The 15,463-nt window shown below is 31.6% G+C and overlaps 1 protein-coding gene across 4 annotated transcripts in view; it reads right to left on the reverse strand.

Annotated features, from left to right (window-relative positions):
• Nucleotides 1-15,463, reverse strand: part of LOC124363683 (zinc finger CCCH domain-containing protein 4) — a 49,436-nt gene that overhangs the window by 17,513 nt on the left and 16,460 nt on the right. For 2 of the 4 annotated variants that reach the window (XM_046818945.1, XM_046818956.1), the window contains exons 2-7: nucleotides 7,470-7,776; nucleotides 3,330-3,483; nucleotides 2,871-3,064; nucleotides 2,540-2,761; nucleotides 2,013-2,421; nucleotides 637-709 (exon numbers count right to left, since the gene is read on the reverse strand). In XM_046818945.1, the coding sequence (XP_046674901.1) occupies nucleotides 637-709; nucleotides 2,013-2,421; nucleotides 2,540-2,761; nucleotides 2,871-3,064; nucleotides 3,330-3,483; nucleotides 7,470-7,776 (1,359 nt within the window). Of the gene's footprint in view, nucleotides 1-636; nucleotides 710-2,012; nucleotides 2,422-2,539; nucleotides 2,762-2,870; nucleotides 3,065-3,329; nucleotides 3,484-7,469; nucleotides 7,777-12,633; nucleotides 12,852-15,463 lie in introns of those variants that run through there. The other 2 variants (XM_046818951.1, XM_046818963.1) reach the window with 2 other exon arrangements.

Consider the following 15,463-nt stretch of genomic DNA (forward strand, 5'->3'; position numbering starts at 1 on the left):
CCAGACGATTCGGAATTTGAAGATTCGGTAATTTTGAGCAATTACTTGGTCAACCCCAAACTTTTTCATATTTTACTACGGTCATAAGGATGTTATCAGAAAGCAAGAAACATAATTAAAGCCCCGCAAGGCTGTCCTACAGGTTGCCGAGCGATAAGAAGGTTCAAAGTCCACGCGGTAAACAGTGGCTTGCGGGAGACGCGCGGAATGTCAGTTGTGACAGCCCGCCACCAAATAAACACTCTTTGTCTACTTTTGTATTTTTCTAATTTTATTGGTTTGTAATATAGTATATGTTTCTCTATAAAACTGTGTTTCATTCCCATACTTACTGAATAAATAAAAAAATATTGGTGACAACTACACTGCTATTCTACGATATTCTCAAAAGTTAAAAATTATCCTAGGAAATCCAAAAAGGGCTAAACAAATTTTATTCACCGTTAAATAACTCTATTTTGACATACAGAAACGAAAAAAAATTTAACTTTACACATTGGAAATTTAAAAATTTGTAACTTTATCAAAGATCAGGTATAATTTTTCATGACGCTTAAAGGATTAAAACTGAGCTAATTGTAATAGTAAGTAAAAATAGTAAAAGTTTTAAAAAACAAATCCACAATATATCCTTACCGGTCACGATCACTGGACCTTGTTGAATCCTGACTACGCTGAGTTGGTGATGGCATCGGTGTATGACTTCCATCTAAAAAATAAGAAAGAGAATACATAATTATTGGTTACTGTTGAAAAATTATTTAATAATACTCTTTCAGTGGTGCTAAAAAAAATTTATGCCAGTGGAATGGACACAATGCACACTGGATGGTGAGGGTTCACACGATCGCAAAGGCCATGAGAATTTTTATTCAAATATTCTCTTAATCACGATTCAATTCTTTCAATCAATTTAGTGTTAGAGTTCAGCAAATTTTTACTTGGTCTCTTACCAGCCAAATATACACTCAAAAGCAGCATATAAAAGACCATGAAAGTCAACAGCATATACCATGCTTACTCAACAACAGGTAATGAAGACAGGTAAAAAGATTTACAAATAATTTGTACAAGTTTGGGTAGTACATGTTTAAAGACAATTTAATTACCTAAAGTATTTCCTAAATTCACAATTCAAATTATGGTAAGAGCAAAAAAATTTACTTCTTTAGTTCGCCTGATTTTATTATATATTGGAAGCAATGAGAACAGAATATTCTAAAGGTGATTAACTTTTTTACACTTATTAGTTCACAATCAAGCCAAGGGCTATAAAAATTTTGCTGTAAGAAATTCGTATAGGATCTGAAATGTCATCAAAACTTGAATTTATTCCCAAAAATAGTTAAAAAATAGTACAACACAAGAGATAATAGTGTATATTACCGCAACACAACTTTCAGTTTACTAACTGCTCTTAAATAAATCTCATGGACCACTACAATCCAAATTTCTTTTTCATTAGGGTCTTGATTAACCTAACTCCTAAAACCAAATTTCAGAGTTAACAAAACTAATTCTAAGTAAGAAAAGAGAATTATATATTTCACTTAAATTCAATATTTACATTCATAAATAGAGACTCTATGACAAAATGGAGCATAAACCTTATCTCAATGTGTTTCCAATGTAGTATCATGGATCTATAAGCATATTCCAAGCTTGACATGTTTTTACTATCAAAAGAATGATTGTGTATTATTCCATATCAACCAAATTCTCGTTTAACCGAATTATCTCGGTTGCATCTAACTCTTTTAAACAAGACATCCAGTAATTTAGTTTCTTATTGTAAACTGAATTGACAGGATGTTCTAGGTTTTATTGTATATTTACTATTTTGGAATTCTAAATGGAAATACTTTTATCACATCAACAAACAGTAAAACAATTTTTTAATAATAACATATTATTGTCTTGAGTTAAATATTTATAGGAATCAAAAACACACACCTAATTTTTTTACTTTTCTTCAAATAAATTCTTTTATAACCTAAGTATAATATTGTTACCTGAATTCCTCATGTCATCAGATATTGGGAGTTTGATGTCGAAGAGTGATGGTATTTTCCTATCTCTGTCAATTCTGTTTCTCATAAACTCTCCCCTCATATCTCTCATGTCTCTCTGTTCACCTCTCATGTCTCTCTGTTCACCTCTCATATCCCGCAGATCTCTTATGTCTCTCTGGTCCCTCATGTCTCTCTGGTCCCTCATGTCTCTCTGGTCCCTCATGTCTCTCTGGTCCCTCATGTCTCTCTGATCTCTCATGTCTCTCTGATCTCTCATGTCTCTGGAATCCCCTCTCATGTCACCTCTCATATCCCTTGGATCTCCTCTCATGTCTCTCGGGTCACCCCTGTCCCTTTGGTCTCTTCTAGGAAATTCACCTAGGATGTCTTTTGGAGCAGTATCCAGATGCTGAAAAATATACATGAATTTATAAATACATCCATTTTCTTTCTTTACTATGACACATGACTTTTATTTATAGAATTATTTTTTTTTTAGGTATAAATTCAGAAAAACAATTTAGTACCTTGGCTAATATGTTGCGCAGTTGGTCAGTCAGCTGTCCATGGTTGAATTTGCATTTCTTGTTAGCATAGCATTTAAGTCCTGTGTGGAAGTATTTGCAGGGGAACTCACTGTGCATGTACAAGCACTTCTCCTTTTTAGCACAACAGTCTTTCATGTAAAACTTGCACAATTCCATCTTACGCGGCGGCAGAATCTCATGACCGTAAGGACAATCCGAACCCTGCAAACATTGATATTTTGATTGTAAAATACTTTCTTGTTACTTGTTACACTAATATATTTTTTTCTAGACACTTGTATAGTTTTAGATTTTAGTTTTGGAAACTCACCCTATGACATTTTCCTTGCAAAAAGAAAACACACATTTCAGTATCTTCTCTCTTCCTCTTGTTCCCTCCTCTCATGTTGCCTCCCCTTCCTCTTCCTCTGCCCCTCTGGCGCTGGTCCCCTCGCCGATTTATGCCCCCTCGCCCCCGGAATGGCCTATTTGTACGACGATTCACTTCTCTCTCCTCTTCCTCACCTGGAATAAGACAGAAATCTTTTCACATCTCCTGCGTCATTACATTTTCATGAGTAAGTTCTTACAACACTGAAATACTGACTTTTGTTGGGTAACATTAAACAAATTGGTATTACAATTTATTAATATTTGGTTTTATTTAGTACAAAATTCAGATTGTTAAAATATTTATGTTAAAATCAAGTTTTGTTAATGAAATTATATATTATTAGGCGCTATCACATAAAACTAAATAATAAATGGTAAAATTTACATAGTTTCTTACCTTCACGATCCCACTTCTCCATTTCTTCATCCTGCCTATGGGGTGATGCACCTCGTACGAACATCATCTCCTCCTCATCTTCACCTGGCTCTCCCTCTGGTCTCACTCTGCCGTTATCTCCCTCCCGCTCAAAATCATGGCCCCGTCGGGTCCTCTGTATAATACATTACAATCAGTTTCACATCAATAGCGTCTTCCGAGCACACACTGCTCAAAATCTTAAAAAATTATTAACTGGATTTTGAGAGTAAAACAAACACCTTAGGAGTGGGCTCCCACTAAATTATTTAAAATATATCAAATGATCTTTCTTTCGAACAATAATAAATAACTGTTTTCTTTGTGATTCAGCAACATTTTTCAAAAAGGAACTACTTTACTGTTAGGTAAATTCTGTTTAGACATATGCTGATATTTATAATATCCTATCTAATTTTGTAAGCGAGGATAAGCAATTTTTTAGTCTATTACTATTACAGTATTTCATAAAACGTTGATAATATTTTTGGCTTAATAGAAGCAGATATTTGTTTTGTATACAAGAAAATGTATTTATTGACTGAGCGTTAGTGAAGCCTATCACTCCAGGAACAGAGAAAATTTCATTTCTGTCTATCCACACTATATCTAAAAAAACAACCTGACTTTAAGAATTTAAATTGTACATGAAGATTCATTTCTTATGAGGAACACTGAGTTCAATGATAATACTTGTCACTCCCTGGGATTTGGCTGAGAGTTAGTGAACATTTTTACATTGTTCTTATGAGTAACCATGATGACAAGAAAATAGCACAATAAATATATTTGTAAACAAAGTACACCTATAACAGTTTTTAAATTTGTGACATTTTAACACATGTAGCCTAACCATCCTAACACATAAAACTTGATTTTATGGTGACTAAGTGTGTAGAATTTTATTATTTAAACACTGATATAAAAACCAATGTAATGAACAAATAATATAGACAAGATGATATCTTAAGATTTCTTTTATCTGTAGACTTTTAATTTTGCATAAAACATCATTTCTACATACACAAGAATGAGTTGTATGATGGTGAATGTCCAAACATGAAATTCAGCTGAGCATCATTTAATCTTATCAATAAATAAGTCTGATATAATTTATCTTTTGTTTGTAGGGGGATATACAAAGTTCTTTTCTATATGGTTGTTTATCGTTCCATCTGGCAATAATTATATGAGCTATAGGCTTGAAGTTTTTCTGTTGAACCTTAACTATGCCTGGTACACAACACATGGTGCATTATTCCTACCTTGCAATATTTAAGATTAATAATATACTTTATCCAATGTGGTGTGCAAAAGACCAAATTTGTAATAAATTTGTAAGAAATTGTGTTTTTCTCTATATTGCGGTAAAAAAAAAAAAAAACAGTATACCAGGAAAAGTGCATCATTCCCCTCTGCTTCCTTGCTGCATAGTCGTGGCAGATCGTATACAGAAGGTATACAGAATACGTAATCGTATACAGAATATAATAATTTGTATAATAAAATATTGTACAAGAATAAGAAAAGAAGGGAGAATGAGTTAAACTGTCCTGCTATATCAAAAAGTACAAAAAACTTTCTAGGGGCATATCTTCTCGGCCCCAGGGACATCAGAGAGTAGGAGCCCTCTAATGTGATTGGCTTCTGTGTCTCAGATTCTGAGGGCACAAAGTAAGGGAAGCGCAAAGGTCCTTTTAGGACTACATGTGGAGGTGACTCTTTCCCTTGATAATAAAAAAAAGGAAGAATGAGAGAGGATTGGCAAAAACACAAGATAAAAACTGGATATAGAACAGAAATATCATTAAAGACAAACAAACATGTGACATACCTCCCTAGATGACACAATATTTCACATAAATAAGGACAGAATGATCACATTCAGCTCTTTTGAGTTTCTACTATATACTTTAACGTACAATTAATAATTTGGCAAAAATTATAAAAAAATTAATGTAATAGTTTTATTTATGTGATACAATTTGTTTAATACAATATTAAAAATAATGTCAAAAATAAATGATGAAATATTGTGTAAACCTAAAGTTTTTCAATAAAAAAAATGTAGGAAGAAAGAGTTTTGGGTCTTTGTCAACCTTTTATAACTACAGAGTGATTGAAAAGTCACCGACTGTTAATTTAATACTAATTTATAATAACCAATTTAATTCTAAAAAACTGGCAATAAAACTACAGTTTTTTTCCTATTTAACATAATTTATATGTAATATCAATAACTAAATAAACACACTCATGAATTTAATTACAACATAACATATCATACTGTTACTTTGGGTTGCGACTAAATATTATAAGGGAACAAGTTTAGCTCCAGTACATCTTCCTCTTAGCAGCATCTGAAATTTGACACTATCACAGACTTGAACCCTGGAATTCAAAAATATTCAGAGACAAAGAAGCTCAAAACCAACTCTTTGCAACGTTTCACCATCAGGGACCCTAAAGTGTTATCTAGGTGAAGAGGTATTCTCATTGTCTCATCAGGTGCACAATTGAGTGTACTATGGTGTTTTAGACAAGATCCCAAAGCAAGGTGAAGCAACTAAGTTGTCTATACATAACGCAGCTATGATGGGAAAGGTTGATTCAACCAAATATTGAGTTTAGTTCTAGTTCACCTTTTTGTGATGTTGAAATGATGCAATGAGTTCGACTTTATTTATCTCTTCAAACAAACATGACTAGATTCCAGGTAACAAGTCTGTGACAGCATCAGTTTTCAGACACTGCATTAAGAGAAAGGTGAACCGGAGCTAAACTTACCATTAAATCAACCCTTCTCACCATGACTGCATTATGTATAGAAAATTCAGTGCTCCACCGTGCTTTGGGATTGTGTCTAAAACATCATAGTGCGCTCAACCTGATAAGAAATGAGAATATTTGTTCATTTAGATCATACTATATTTTGTAGTCTAGGTGTCTCTGATGTTGAAATGATGCAAAGGGTTTGTTTTGAGCTTCTTCCTTGCTAACTTTTTCTATCTCTTTAGATGGACATAACTCCAGATTCCAGGAGTCGTCTGTAACAGTATCAGAACCCAGTTGCTGTACAAAGAGGAAGGCGAACTGGAGCTAAAGTCAACATTCTCACTGAATCAACCCTTCCCACCACAGCTGCGTTCTAAGTAAATAACCCAAAAATGACAGTTGAGTTCGTTTACAAATCTAACAACATGGAATATGGCAGGAATGAGTTTAAAACGTTCCATGACCTCTTCTCTAACATCCTCTTCTTCTGTCCATTACATGTTTACAATCAACTCCATTTGATTGCCACAGTCTTAAAGATAAAGTTTTTGAACTAAGTGAAGTTTCTAACATCAAAAATTCCACCATTTTTATAGAAGATAGCGAACAGAATAAAATGTTTAATTGTTTTCTTTGTACTGCTTTTCAGATAGATGTTTAAGACTCCTTTCAATATGTCCTTAATACTTCTGATTTTTTTATTGGAAGAGAAGTTTTTGGTCTGACTGATCAAATGTCAATGTAATAACTTTTGATGAGAGTTTTTATACTGTATTTGGAACAAGATAAGCATTCCTACCATATTCTGTTCTCCACTATCGTTGAACTTGTACAACTGACTTTCAAACTTTGTATCTAGATGCAATTTGCACACTCCTCAATAATTAATTGTCCAGCCATTGTATAACCTCAATAAATCAACCAAAAAACATGGTTTAAGTTTTACTAAGTCCACCAAACCATCAACAATGTTTTAAGATGACCTCTCATCAGCTGTCTTTGTTATTTTGATCAAATATATAATTTCCAAGGAATAACAAAAACTAAATAGTAACTTTCCAATTACCCTGTATGTATTTGCTATCTACAAAAATAGTATATATATATATATATAGGTAATTGATATGTGTTGAAGATGGAAGTTAAATTAATGAAACTAGTTCTGCATCAAGTGTTTACAATTTGCCTTTTGGAAATAAATAAGTGCATTTCATTAAATTAAAACAGTAACTTACAAAACGTCTTGTACCATTGTATAAAAATGTAAGTATGAGGAACGAAATATTATAAATAATGATTAGTTTTACCTGATTAAATTGTGCAATTGATTGTAATATACATATATACCTTATTCGGGTCCCTCTTCCAACGGTTGTTTTCTTCATCATTGTCTTCAAAATGTTTTCTTTTACCCCTGAAAAATGGGACATTGTTCTCCCTTCTATCACTGTTTTCAAAATTCCTATGGTTTCTGTTGGGCCCCTCTGTGGCTTTCTTCTGCACAGCAGGTACTGCCACAGCTTCTGGTTGAACTGGCTTTGGTTTCTCTTGGATAGGTACAGAGGCTGGAGTTGGGGCAGACTTAACCTGCTGTGGATCCTCGTCTTCAAAGATCTCCCCATCCTCCAAATCTTCATCATTGAGGACTTCAGCACTGAAACATTAAAAAATTAATATCAGCTGTATTTCTACCAAGAAATTAAATGCTTGATTTATTTGGAAGGATTTACATAAAGTTTAAACTGATAATTTTGTTTCCTTTAAGCTATTGATGGTGTAGCCAATTTTATGAAGAGATGGGTATTCGGATGTTTGCATAATTCATTTATAAAAAACTACGTTACGTTACACAGATGTCACAAAATCTACTTCTTCTAATTGACCTGGAAGAACTATTGATTGATACAAATGGTTTATTTATAGAATACATTACATGACTAACCGCAAATGACCAACTGTAAGTGAAAGGGGCTTACTACCTATAGTTATTATTGCTCGAACAATTGCCAGTAGAGCCATGCAAACGGTGAGGTACCAACTTGAGTTATAGCGCAACTAAAGATTAAATGCTTTCAAAATGAATATATACATCCAATAAGAATTACTTAACAATTTTAAATTTTGACAAAGTAAATATATTACGTACACACTAATAATAAATTATTAAGTAACACCAATAGTAAATATATTAAGGTTACACCAAATAATTTGAGACATTGGCAAACTGTGCATCAAGATGGAATCATCAACCTCATCCGTCCGAGAGTCAGCTAGTGCTCAAAAGGGGTATGGCTACTACTTTACCTCTGTGTGGAAAGTTCAAAGCTATCACGTCAAAGTTTATCAAGAGAACATTTTTTGGCTATGATATTTTTTAAAAGAAATGCTGTGATTGCTATGGCTATGATTTATCATTTAAGAAATAGATGGAAAATCTCAAACTTGCTTTTGTTGATAAAGCACAATCATAAGCCATGTTTTTCTATGGTATTCTGGATTCTAGAGGGATAATACTTCGCTTGAAGTCAATGTATGTTCTGCTATACCTCATTCCACTTTTACTCAGGAAAACATAGATCGTGTGTACACACTGTAACTGAAGAGGACAGAAATTGCACTTACACTATGATCGAAGTTACAGTAAGGATTGAATCTGCAGCAATCAATGAATAATTATTTTAGTAGTCAGAAAACTTGTTTCTTGTTCGATGCCGATCTCAATCTGATAGACTAATAAAAGCTAAGAATGTCAAAATAAGCCTGAAACTCCCCAAATCATTAGTGCTGGTTGTCATCACTTCATTCCTTAAATTGTCACATATGATAAACCTTCATACCCTTTTATGTTTATTCCAATTCATAAGGATTGTCGTGCATTAGTGTTTCAAAATGAGTCAATTCTAACAATGGTAAGCAAAGTACGACATACTTTATAAAAACATTTTAACTGATCAAGACTATAGAGTTGCAAAGACAGAGAACTATTACGGTTAGTAATTCAAATTCATTATTTGCCGGAACAAAACATGTGCACAGCCAAAACCTTTAAAATATTAAATACTGTATTATATTACATCATTCATGGCATAAATTTAACTTTTCAAATACAATTATGTTTCCCTTCTTGGTACGCTCAACAGTGTTTTCCAGATATTTTGTAGGTTTTGAACATTATGGGTCTATAGCCACACCTCAGCAACATGTCATATCATACTCTTACACAAACTTTAAAGTCTCAAAGTAATAGAACTAAGATGCCTTGTTGACCTTATCTTGTTTGCTATGTAAGACTTTAGTTATTCTTAAGCAGCAACTGCGTGACCATCACTTTTCCTCTGAATTATAACATACATAATGAGTAATTTTAATCAATTCCAAAAAAAAAAAAAAAAAAAAAAAAAAAAAAATAGCTAGGTGCTTTCAACATATGGAAACTTTGACTTCAAAAGTTGATTGATACTGCAAGGATTTATTTTCAACAATCATTAAGTTTTTAAATCACAAAAATACTATTCTCATACTCAAAACTTTTGTAGGTATCTAATGTTTAAGCACAAACAAATATTTTGTAAGTTGGCACATCTCCAATAATCAAGCTACATTATTGATAATGCATGGCTATGAACAATAACAAAAAACTAAATACATTTTTAAAACTGGAATGTCCTCTCAATTTGAGGTGTAATTATATCCTAAACCATAGGGGCGTGGTTAATCTCACATTTTATGGTTTGACATATGAAAAAGAATGCTAATACCATTTTTCGAAAGTTCGTTTTTTGTATCTCTAAGATATAACAGAATACATGTATATAATCCTGTTATCCTAAAAATATATCCTATATCAGTAAAATTCTACAAAAGATAGGAATGCTATCTTTGTTGGATTTTATTTTTTCTGGATAAGGACAATACGTTTAAAATTATACTTTAAAAGTACACCATTGGCCATAAGAATCTATACAAAAAACTCAAAGAAACTTGAATTCCAACATAATAAAATAAAATAATTCCATTTTGTAATTCACTCTGCATAACACTTTGAAAAATAATTTTAATTTTTTTGTGTTAGCCAAATTTTGGAATGAAGTTAATAAAATGTCATTGTATAATTTAAGATATTGTACAAGTTCAATTAAATGAACAATATTCCCCTTTTCTCAGATAAAAAAATAACCTATAATGCTAACACGAATATTCATACCAATTTTTGGTAAAAATATTAATTATCTAACCCAGTGAAATTAATGCTCTCCAAGATTAAAAAAGGATACTTAACTTGAGAGTATGTTTGAGAGTTATATACACTGCAACACTGAGTATATGATTAGTTTTTGTTATTTACAACCGTCTAAATAGAGTTAAAAATTGACGTTTTAATTTTTTTTATTTATTTATTTGCACCAGATTAGTGCCAAATGTTTGGTGCATCATAAAACTGCTGTTTCATTACTACATGTGTTAGCTTTAGAAGTATGAATTATAATTATATGTTTATAATGATCATCAGATTTCCGGATATCTATTGTACATTGATATTTTATTTTAACACAAAACTTTGTTACACTTAAATATTTTCATTTTAACTTTTCATATATTATTAAAAGACAATGATGTAGTGTATAACAAAATATGTTCCCATTGTAAACAATAAAATATTCATTTCCAAACTGGCATTTGAACTAACATTTTACAGTTTATATTTATTACAAAGTTTAATTGAAATATTCAAACAATAATAATAATAATAATACCATAGCAATTTTTTTACATATTAAGGCATTAGCTGATGAAAGATAAATATTTATAAACAGATTAAATAACTACAAGACAAATATAATTTTATTTATGAAAACAGTCTAATACACGCTTTTCCTCAGTTTTTATTACATTTAGTTTTAAATCAATTATAATTCCCTCTGCAATTTTGGGTTTTTTAATTACAGTTAAGGAATGAATACTTCCATTAGTGAGCTTTCTCCACTCCACATGTTAAATCATTATTTTAACATATTGTAAATAGCCTACTTATAAATACAAGATGAAATATAAAAAATAATTTTATACTACAGACATAGTAACGATTTACAAAATGTTTATAATTTTCCAAAAGATTAATTTTGTATCTACTAGTCATAAAACGTATCACTAAATCATGATTAGTATTATACATTTTTATCCCTGGACGGAGTAATATAAAATAATTCTATTGTTTGTATCAAGAGCTCCTTAATGTATATTAGGCTACTTACATTTTTAAAACTATGTTAAGATTTTTTACATAAATCATACACTATTCTATATAATTGACATTTACTATTTTTTAACTAAAGGGTGTAGGTACATATTTTTTGTAAGGGTAAAATTTTATTCCCTCAACAAAAATAGCTTAATAACTATCTGATAGTAAATTGCAATAGGGAGATACAATTATATGATTTGAACTTTCGACACAATGAATTATTTGCAGTAATGATAAATGTATAACTGTTATAAAATGTGTAGATAAAATCCTTCTCAATAAAATAAACCTAAAACAGTATCCAAATATTGGCAATTAAATTTTGTCCTAAGTGGAGATTATTAAGTATATAGCAAAAGCTGGATAGAATAAAAAATTCTTATTATTTCTATCTATGTATCTGGCAATGTCTATTTTCTACATAAATTCCTATTTATGAGTTACAGTGTCAATAAGAAATCTATGAGTATCAATAAATGTTATTGTACAAAAAACTATTGTAGGGTAATGTACATCTGCATTGTGTTGTAAATCATAATTACTATCATATCTATGGATGAAAAAGTGATTAGTGTACTTAAGTTTTATATTTGAGAATTGTATTACATTATACCATGCAACGAAAGGGTATTACAGACAATAGGATTTAGTTATAATGATTTGGAACAAAATAGTCCTGGATGTTTTGAGACAGACTAGAGCAAATAGTATACTTATCAATTTATACTATTTTTCATGTTATGAAGGAAATATTTGGAATAATTATTGAGGGACAACCTAAATATATTAAACACGATACATGCACGTCTTATTTATTTCAGCACGAACTATTCACAAACGACCTACAAAAGATGACGTCAACCAGCCACACGGTTTGGATCATAATGGCAATGACACGTAGGCATCTCAATGAACACTAAACTGAGTCATAAAATTGAACTACAACAGTAGACATTTCTCAATTAATTATCATATTGTTGTACGACTAGAGCATACTAAACGTAAACGTAAACAGCAAACAGTGGAGTAATTAAGGAACATAAACTAATCTAATGAATTTGTAAAATTGAAGAGATCATAGGCGACAAAATTTTGCCTTTTATACTAAATGTTTAATTCGAGTCAATGTAATTACGACCCTATCTAGATATTATATATCACTGTTATTAATTTAAAGAATGTAAATCTTTTGGAAAGACTTTCCATCTTTCCGTGCACTGGCTAACTGATCGCCATATTGGTGACGGTCAAGCCAATGCTTTTTATTACCTAGAATCCATTTGCGGAGCCGTGTTTGCGTTTTTAACTCAGACTAGTTTATTTTGGAGAACTGGGCATGCATATAAGTAATTGCTTAGCTTTAAATTGATGTTTAAGCACAACAGTAGTTGAAAAAATTGTTGATCCGCGATTTTCACTAGTAGCTCTATCGTCCGAAGAGAAAGCTTCATCCGACCTCTGCCCGTATTCGCCGCGTCATCCTTGGTGATGTCGAGTCGAGACGTCACGAGACAAGCCCGAACGTAACCGAAGCGTACCGGAGACACACGAACGATAATCGATTTGTTTCTCTTCTACCTCCCCCATCCACCAACTGCTCTCACCTCTCCCTCTTGGCTCCTCATGCCAGGGGGACTGGCGTCTGTAACGGAATGGAATGCGGTTGAGCGAGAAAGCTGTTGTGAAGTAACCTGAAGGGATCTGGACATTTTTCACCATTTATTTGCTATGCTACAGTCGCCGCTGAGTTTGCAAAATCTATTGTGAAACAGTAAACATTCTTATAATATTCATTATTTATCATATTTTAACTTACATTGATTTAATGGTACTAAAAACATACAAAAACGGCTACAATAAATACTATTTTCTCCATTATTTCAATGATAATTTCATTAGTTCAATGATAATTTATGAAACATAGGCTATATACATTACGGTTATTATGGATCGAACTCTATTATTGTGAGAAGGGGGCGTACGGTATAGTAGTAATATAAGAATAATTTAATGTTGTTTTTCATGTTTCAACGCTAAGTATAATAAACGACCTGATGGGTAGGCTGGATGATACAACAAAGGGATATTCGGTTGTGGGTTCATAAATTAATGTTAAAAGGATAATTCACAAAACGTCTCCTATGAAGTTCGCATATTGCTAATGAACCACATATTTCATACCTCGCAGTGTTTTATATTTTGCTAAAAACGTCATGTCAAACAGTCCGAATCTTACACCTATAAATGGGCCCCATCCAGTGAAGAATAGAGGTGAAACAAGGTCACGCGTCGCGCGCTTACACAAGCGATAAATGAACGACTGCGGCGATATAGTGGTGATGCAGGCCTACTCGGTTAGTACAATACACAAACACTGTTAGGCAGATAGGTTAAAAGTGAAATAGTGTACAATCTCTGAACAAGTTATCATGCGGCTGAAATGGTTATGTTGTACAATGTAATGTACAGAAAGTTCACAAAACACTTTTGGGATTTATAATATAATTCGCAAAAGCAAATGAACAACCTCGTTTCGTTTTTCTGCTAAAGTACAAATTTGTAACTACTAAATACAACTTTCCTTGTTAACTTGTAGTTTTTTATTCGTATTATGCAGTTTTATAACGTATAAGTTTTACATGAGAACCTAAAAAGGATATGACAACAATTTCATTTATCATATAAATCTGTAGTTGGCTATAACGTGTCACAAGACAACAGAACTGCAACAAATAATGAAACATCTTTTAAGATGTGTAAATGCTTGGTGGAGGTGGTTAAAATCTCTCTTACGTCTTTGAACTTTTTTATAAAGAATTATACTCTGGTACATTGAGTGTGGATTAATACAGAAAACCCAGGTTCATATTATAAATCAAGAATATTTCACTTTCACTGGCGTTTGCATGAATAATGGATTAAAACGCTTATATAAAAAATATATTATATAAATACTAATTAATGTTAATTTTATCTTTAAACGTTTTATTGATATGCATAGGTTACAAAGCATAAACTAACAAATCAATATATGTATAGTCATTGTCAAAATGTTTAGTTGATCTTTTAGAATGAAGGAATTGTATACATTTTAATTTCAATTCTAGTACCTATATACTGAAAGTAGTATCATCATATTTTCATTGATAATATCAACGTGCATTCACAACAAAATCGTTTTTTCTGGGAAAGGAGGAATTATAAACATAGAAGAAAGCTTTAATTTGCTCGCTGTATTAATTGAGAGCAGGGTCGAAATCCTTTAGATTATAACCTAATTTTTTATTAAAACCTAATTATATAACATTAGTATAATTTAACCTAAAACATATTCAATTTATGAAGAACTTGCCATACTTTTTTTTTCGAAAATACAAATATGATATAAACTGTAATATTCGAGAGCACGTAAACAATTGTTTTTAAATAATTCTCTCAACACAAAATATTAGTCTACTCTATATAATCTTAGTATCTCCTGTAAAACAATGTTGAAATTCTTATACAGATTTCAAAAATGATTCCATTACAAATGTTACGAATCAAAAGTTTGTTATATGAGTTATCAACCAGTTTGAAACAATTATTAATAACTAACAACTAATTAAATACAATGTTTTATGAAAGCAAAATTTACCGACATTTTAATTTTTGTCAGATGCAAATGCCTTTTTAAAGTGCCAGTAACAAAATAAAACAAGCTGATACTGCTTTGGGAAAGATTTTTGTATAAAGTCAGCCTATTTCTATTCCTACTTTCCTCGTGGTATCGCTTAGCGAAAATTTCTGCATAACTTCACCGAACTATATGCTGTATAACGCACCTTGTAGAAACAATAACAGCCTAAGATGGTCCAATCGAACTGAAACTTGGTACAAAAATGTATCTTATAAATACCTCGGCCACGTTCGTTAACCAGCCCGGAACGTAATTTCGCTTCAATATCACAAGTTGGTTATTTATTGACCTAGACAAATAGGAAAAAGGAGTTTTTTAATGCAAACCAGAAACATTTCTTAAAATTTTTGTCACATAAGAACTTTAGTTGTATTTAAAACGATTTTCGAGATATTGAGTGCATGTAATTCAGGAGAAATA

The sequence above is a fragment of the Homalodisca vitripennis genome, chromosome 1, assembly GCF_021130785.1.
Source record: "Homalodisca vitripennis isolate AUS2020 chromosome 1, UT_GWSS_2.1, whole genome shotgun sequence".
In the NCBI taxonomy this organism is placed as follows: domain Eukaryota; kingdom Metazoa; phylum Arthropoda; class Insecta; order Hemiptera; family Cicadellidae; genus Homalodisca; species Homalodisca vitripennis.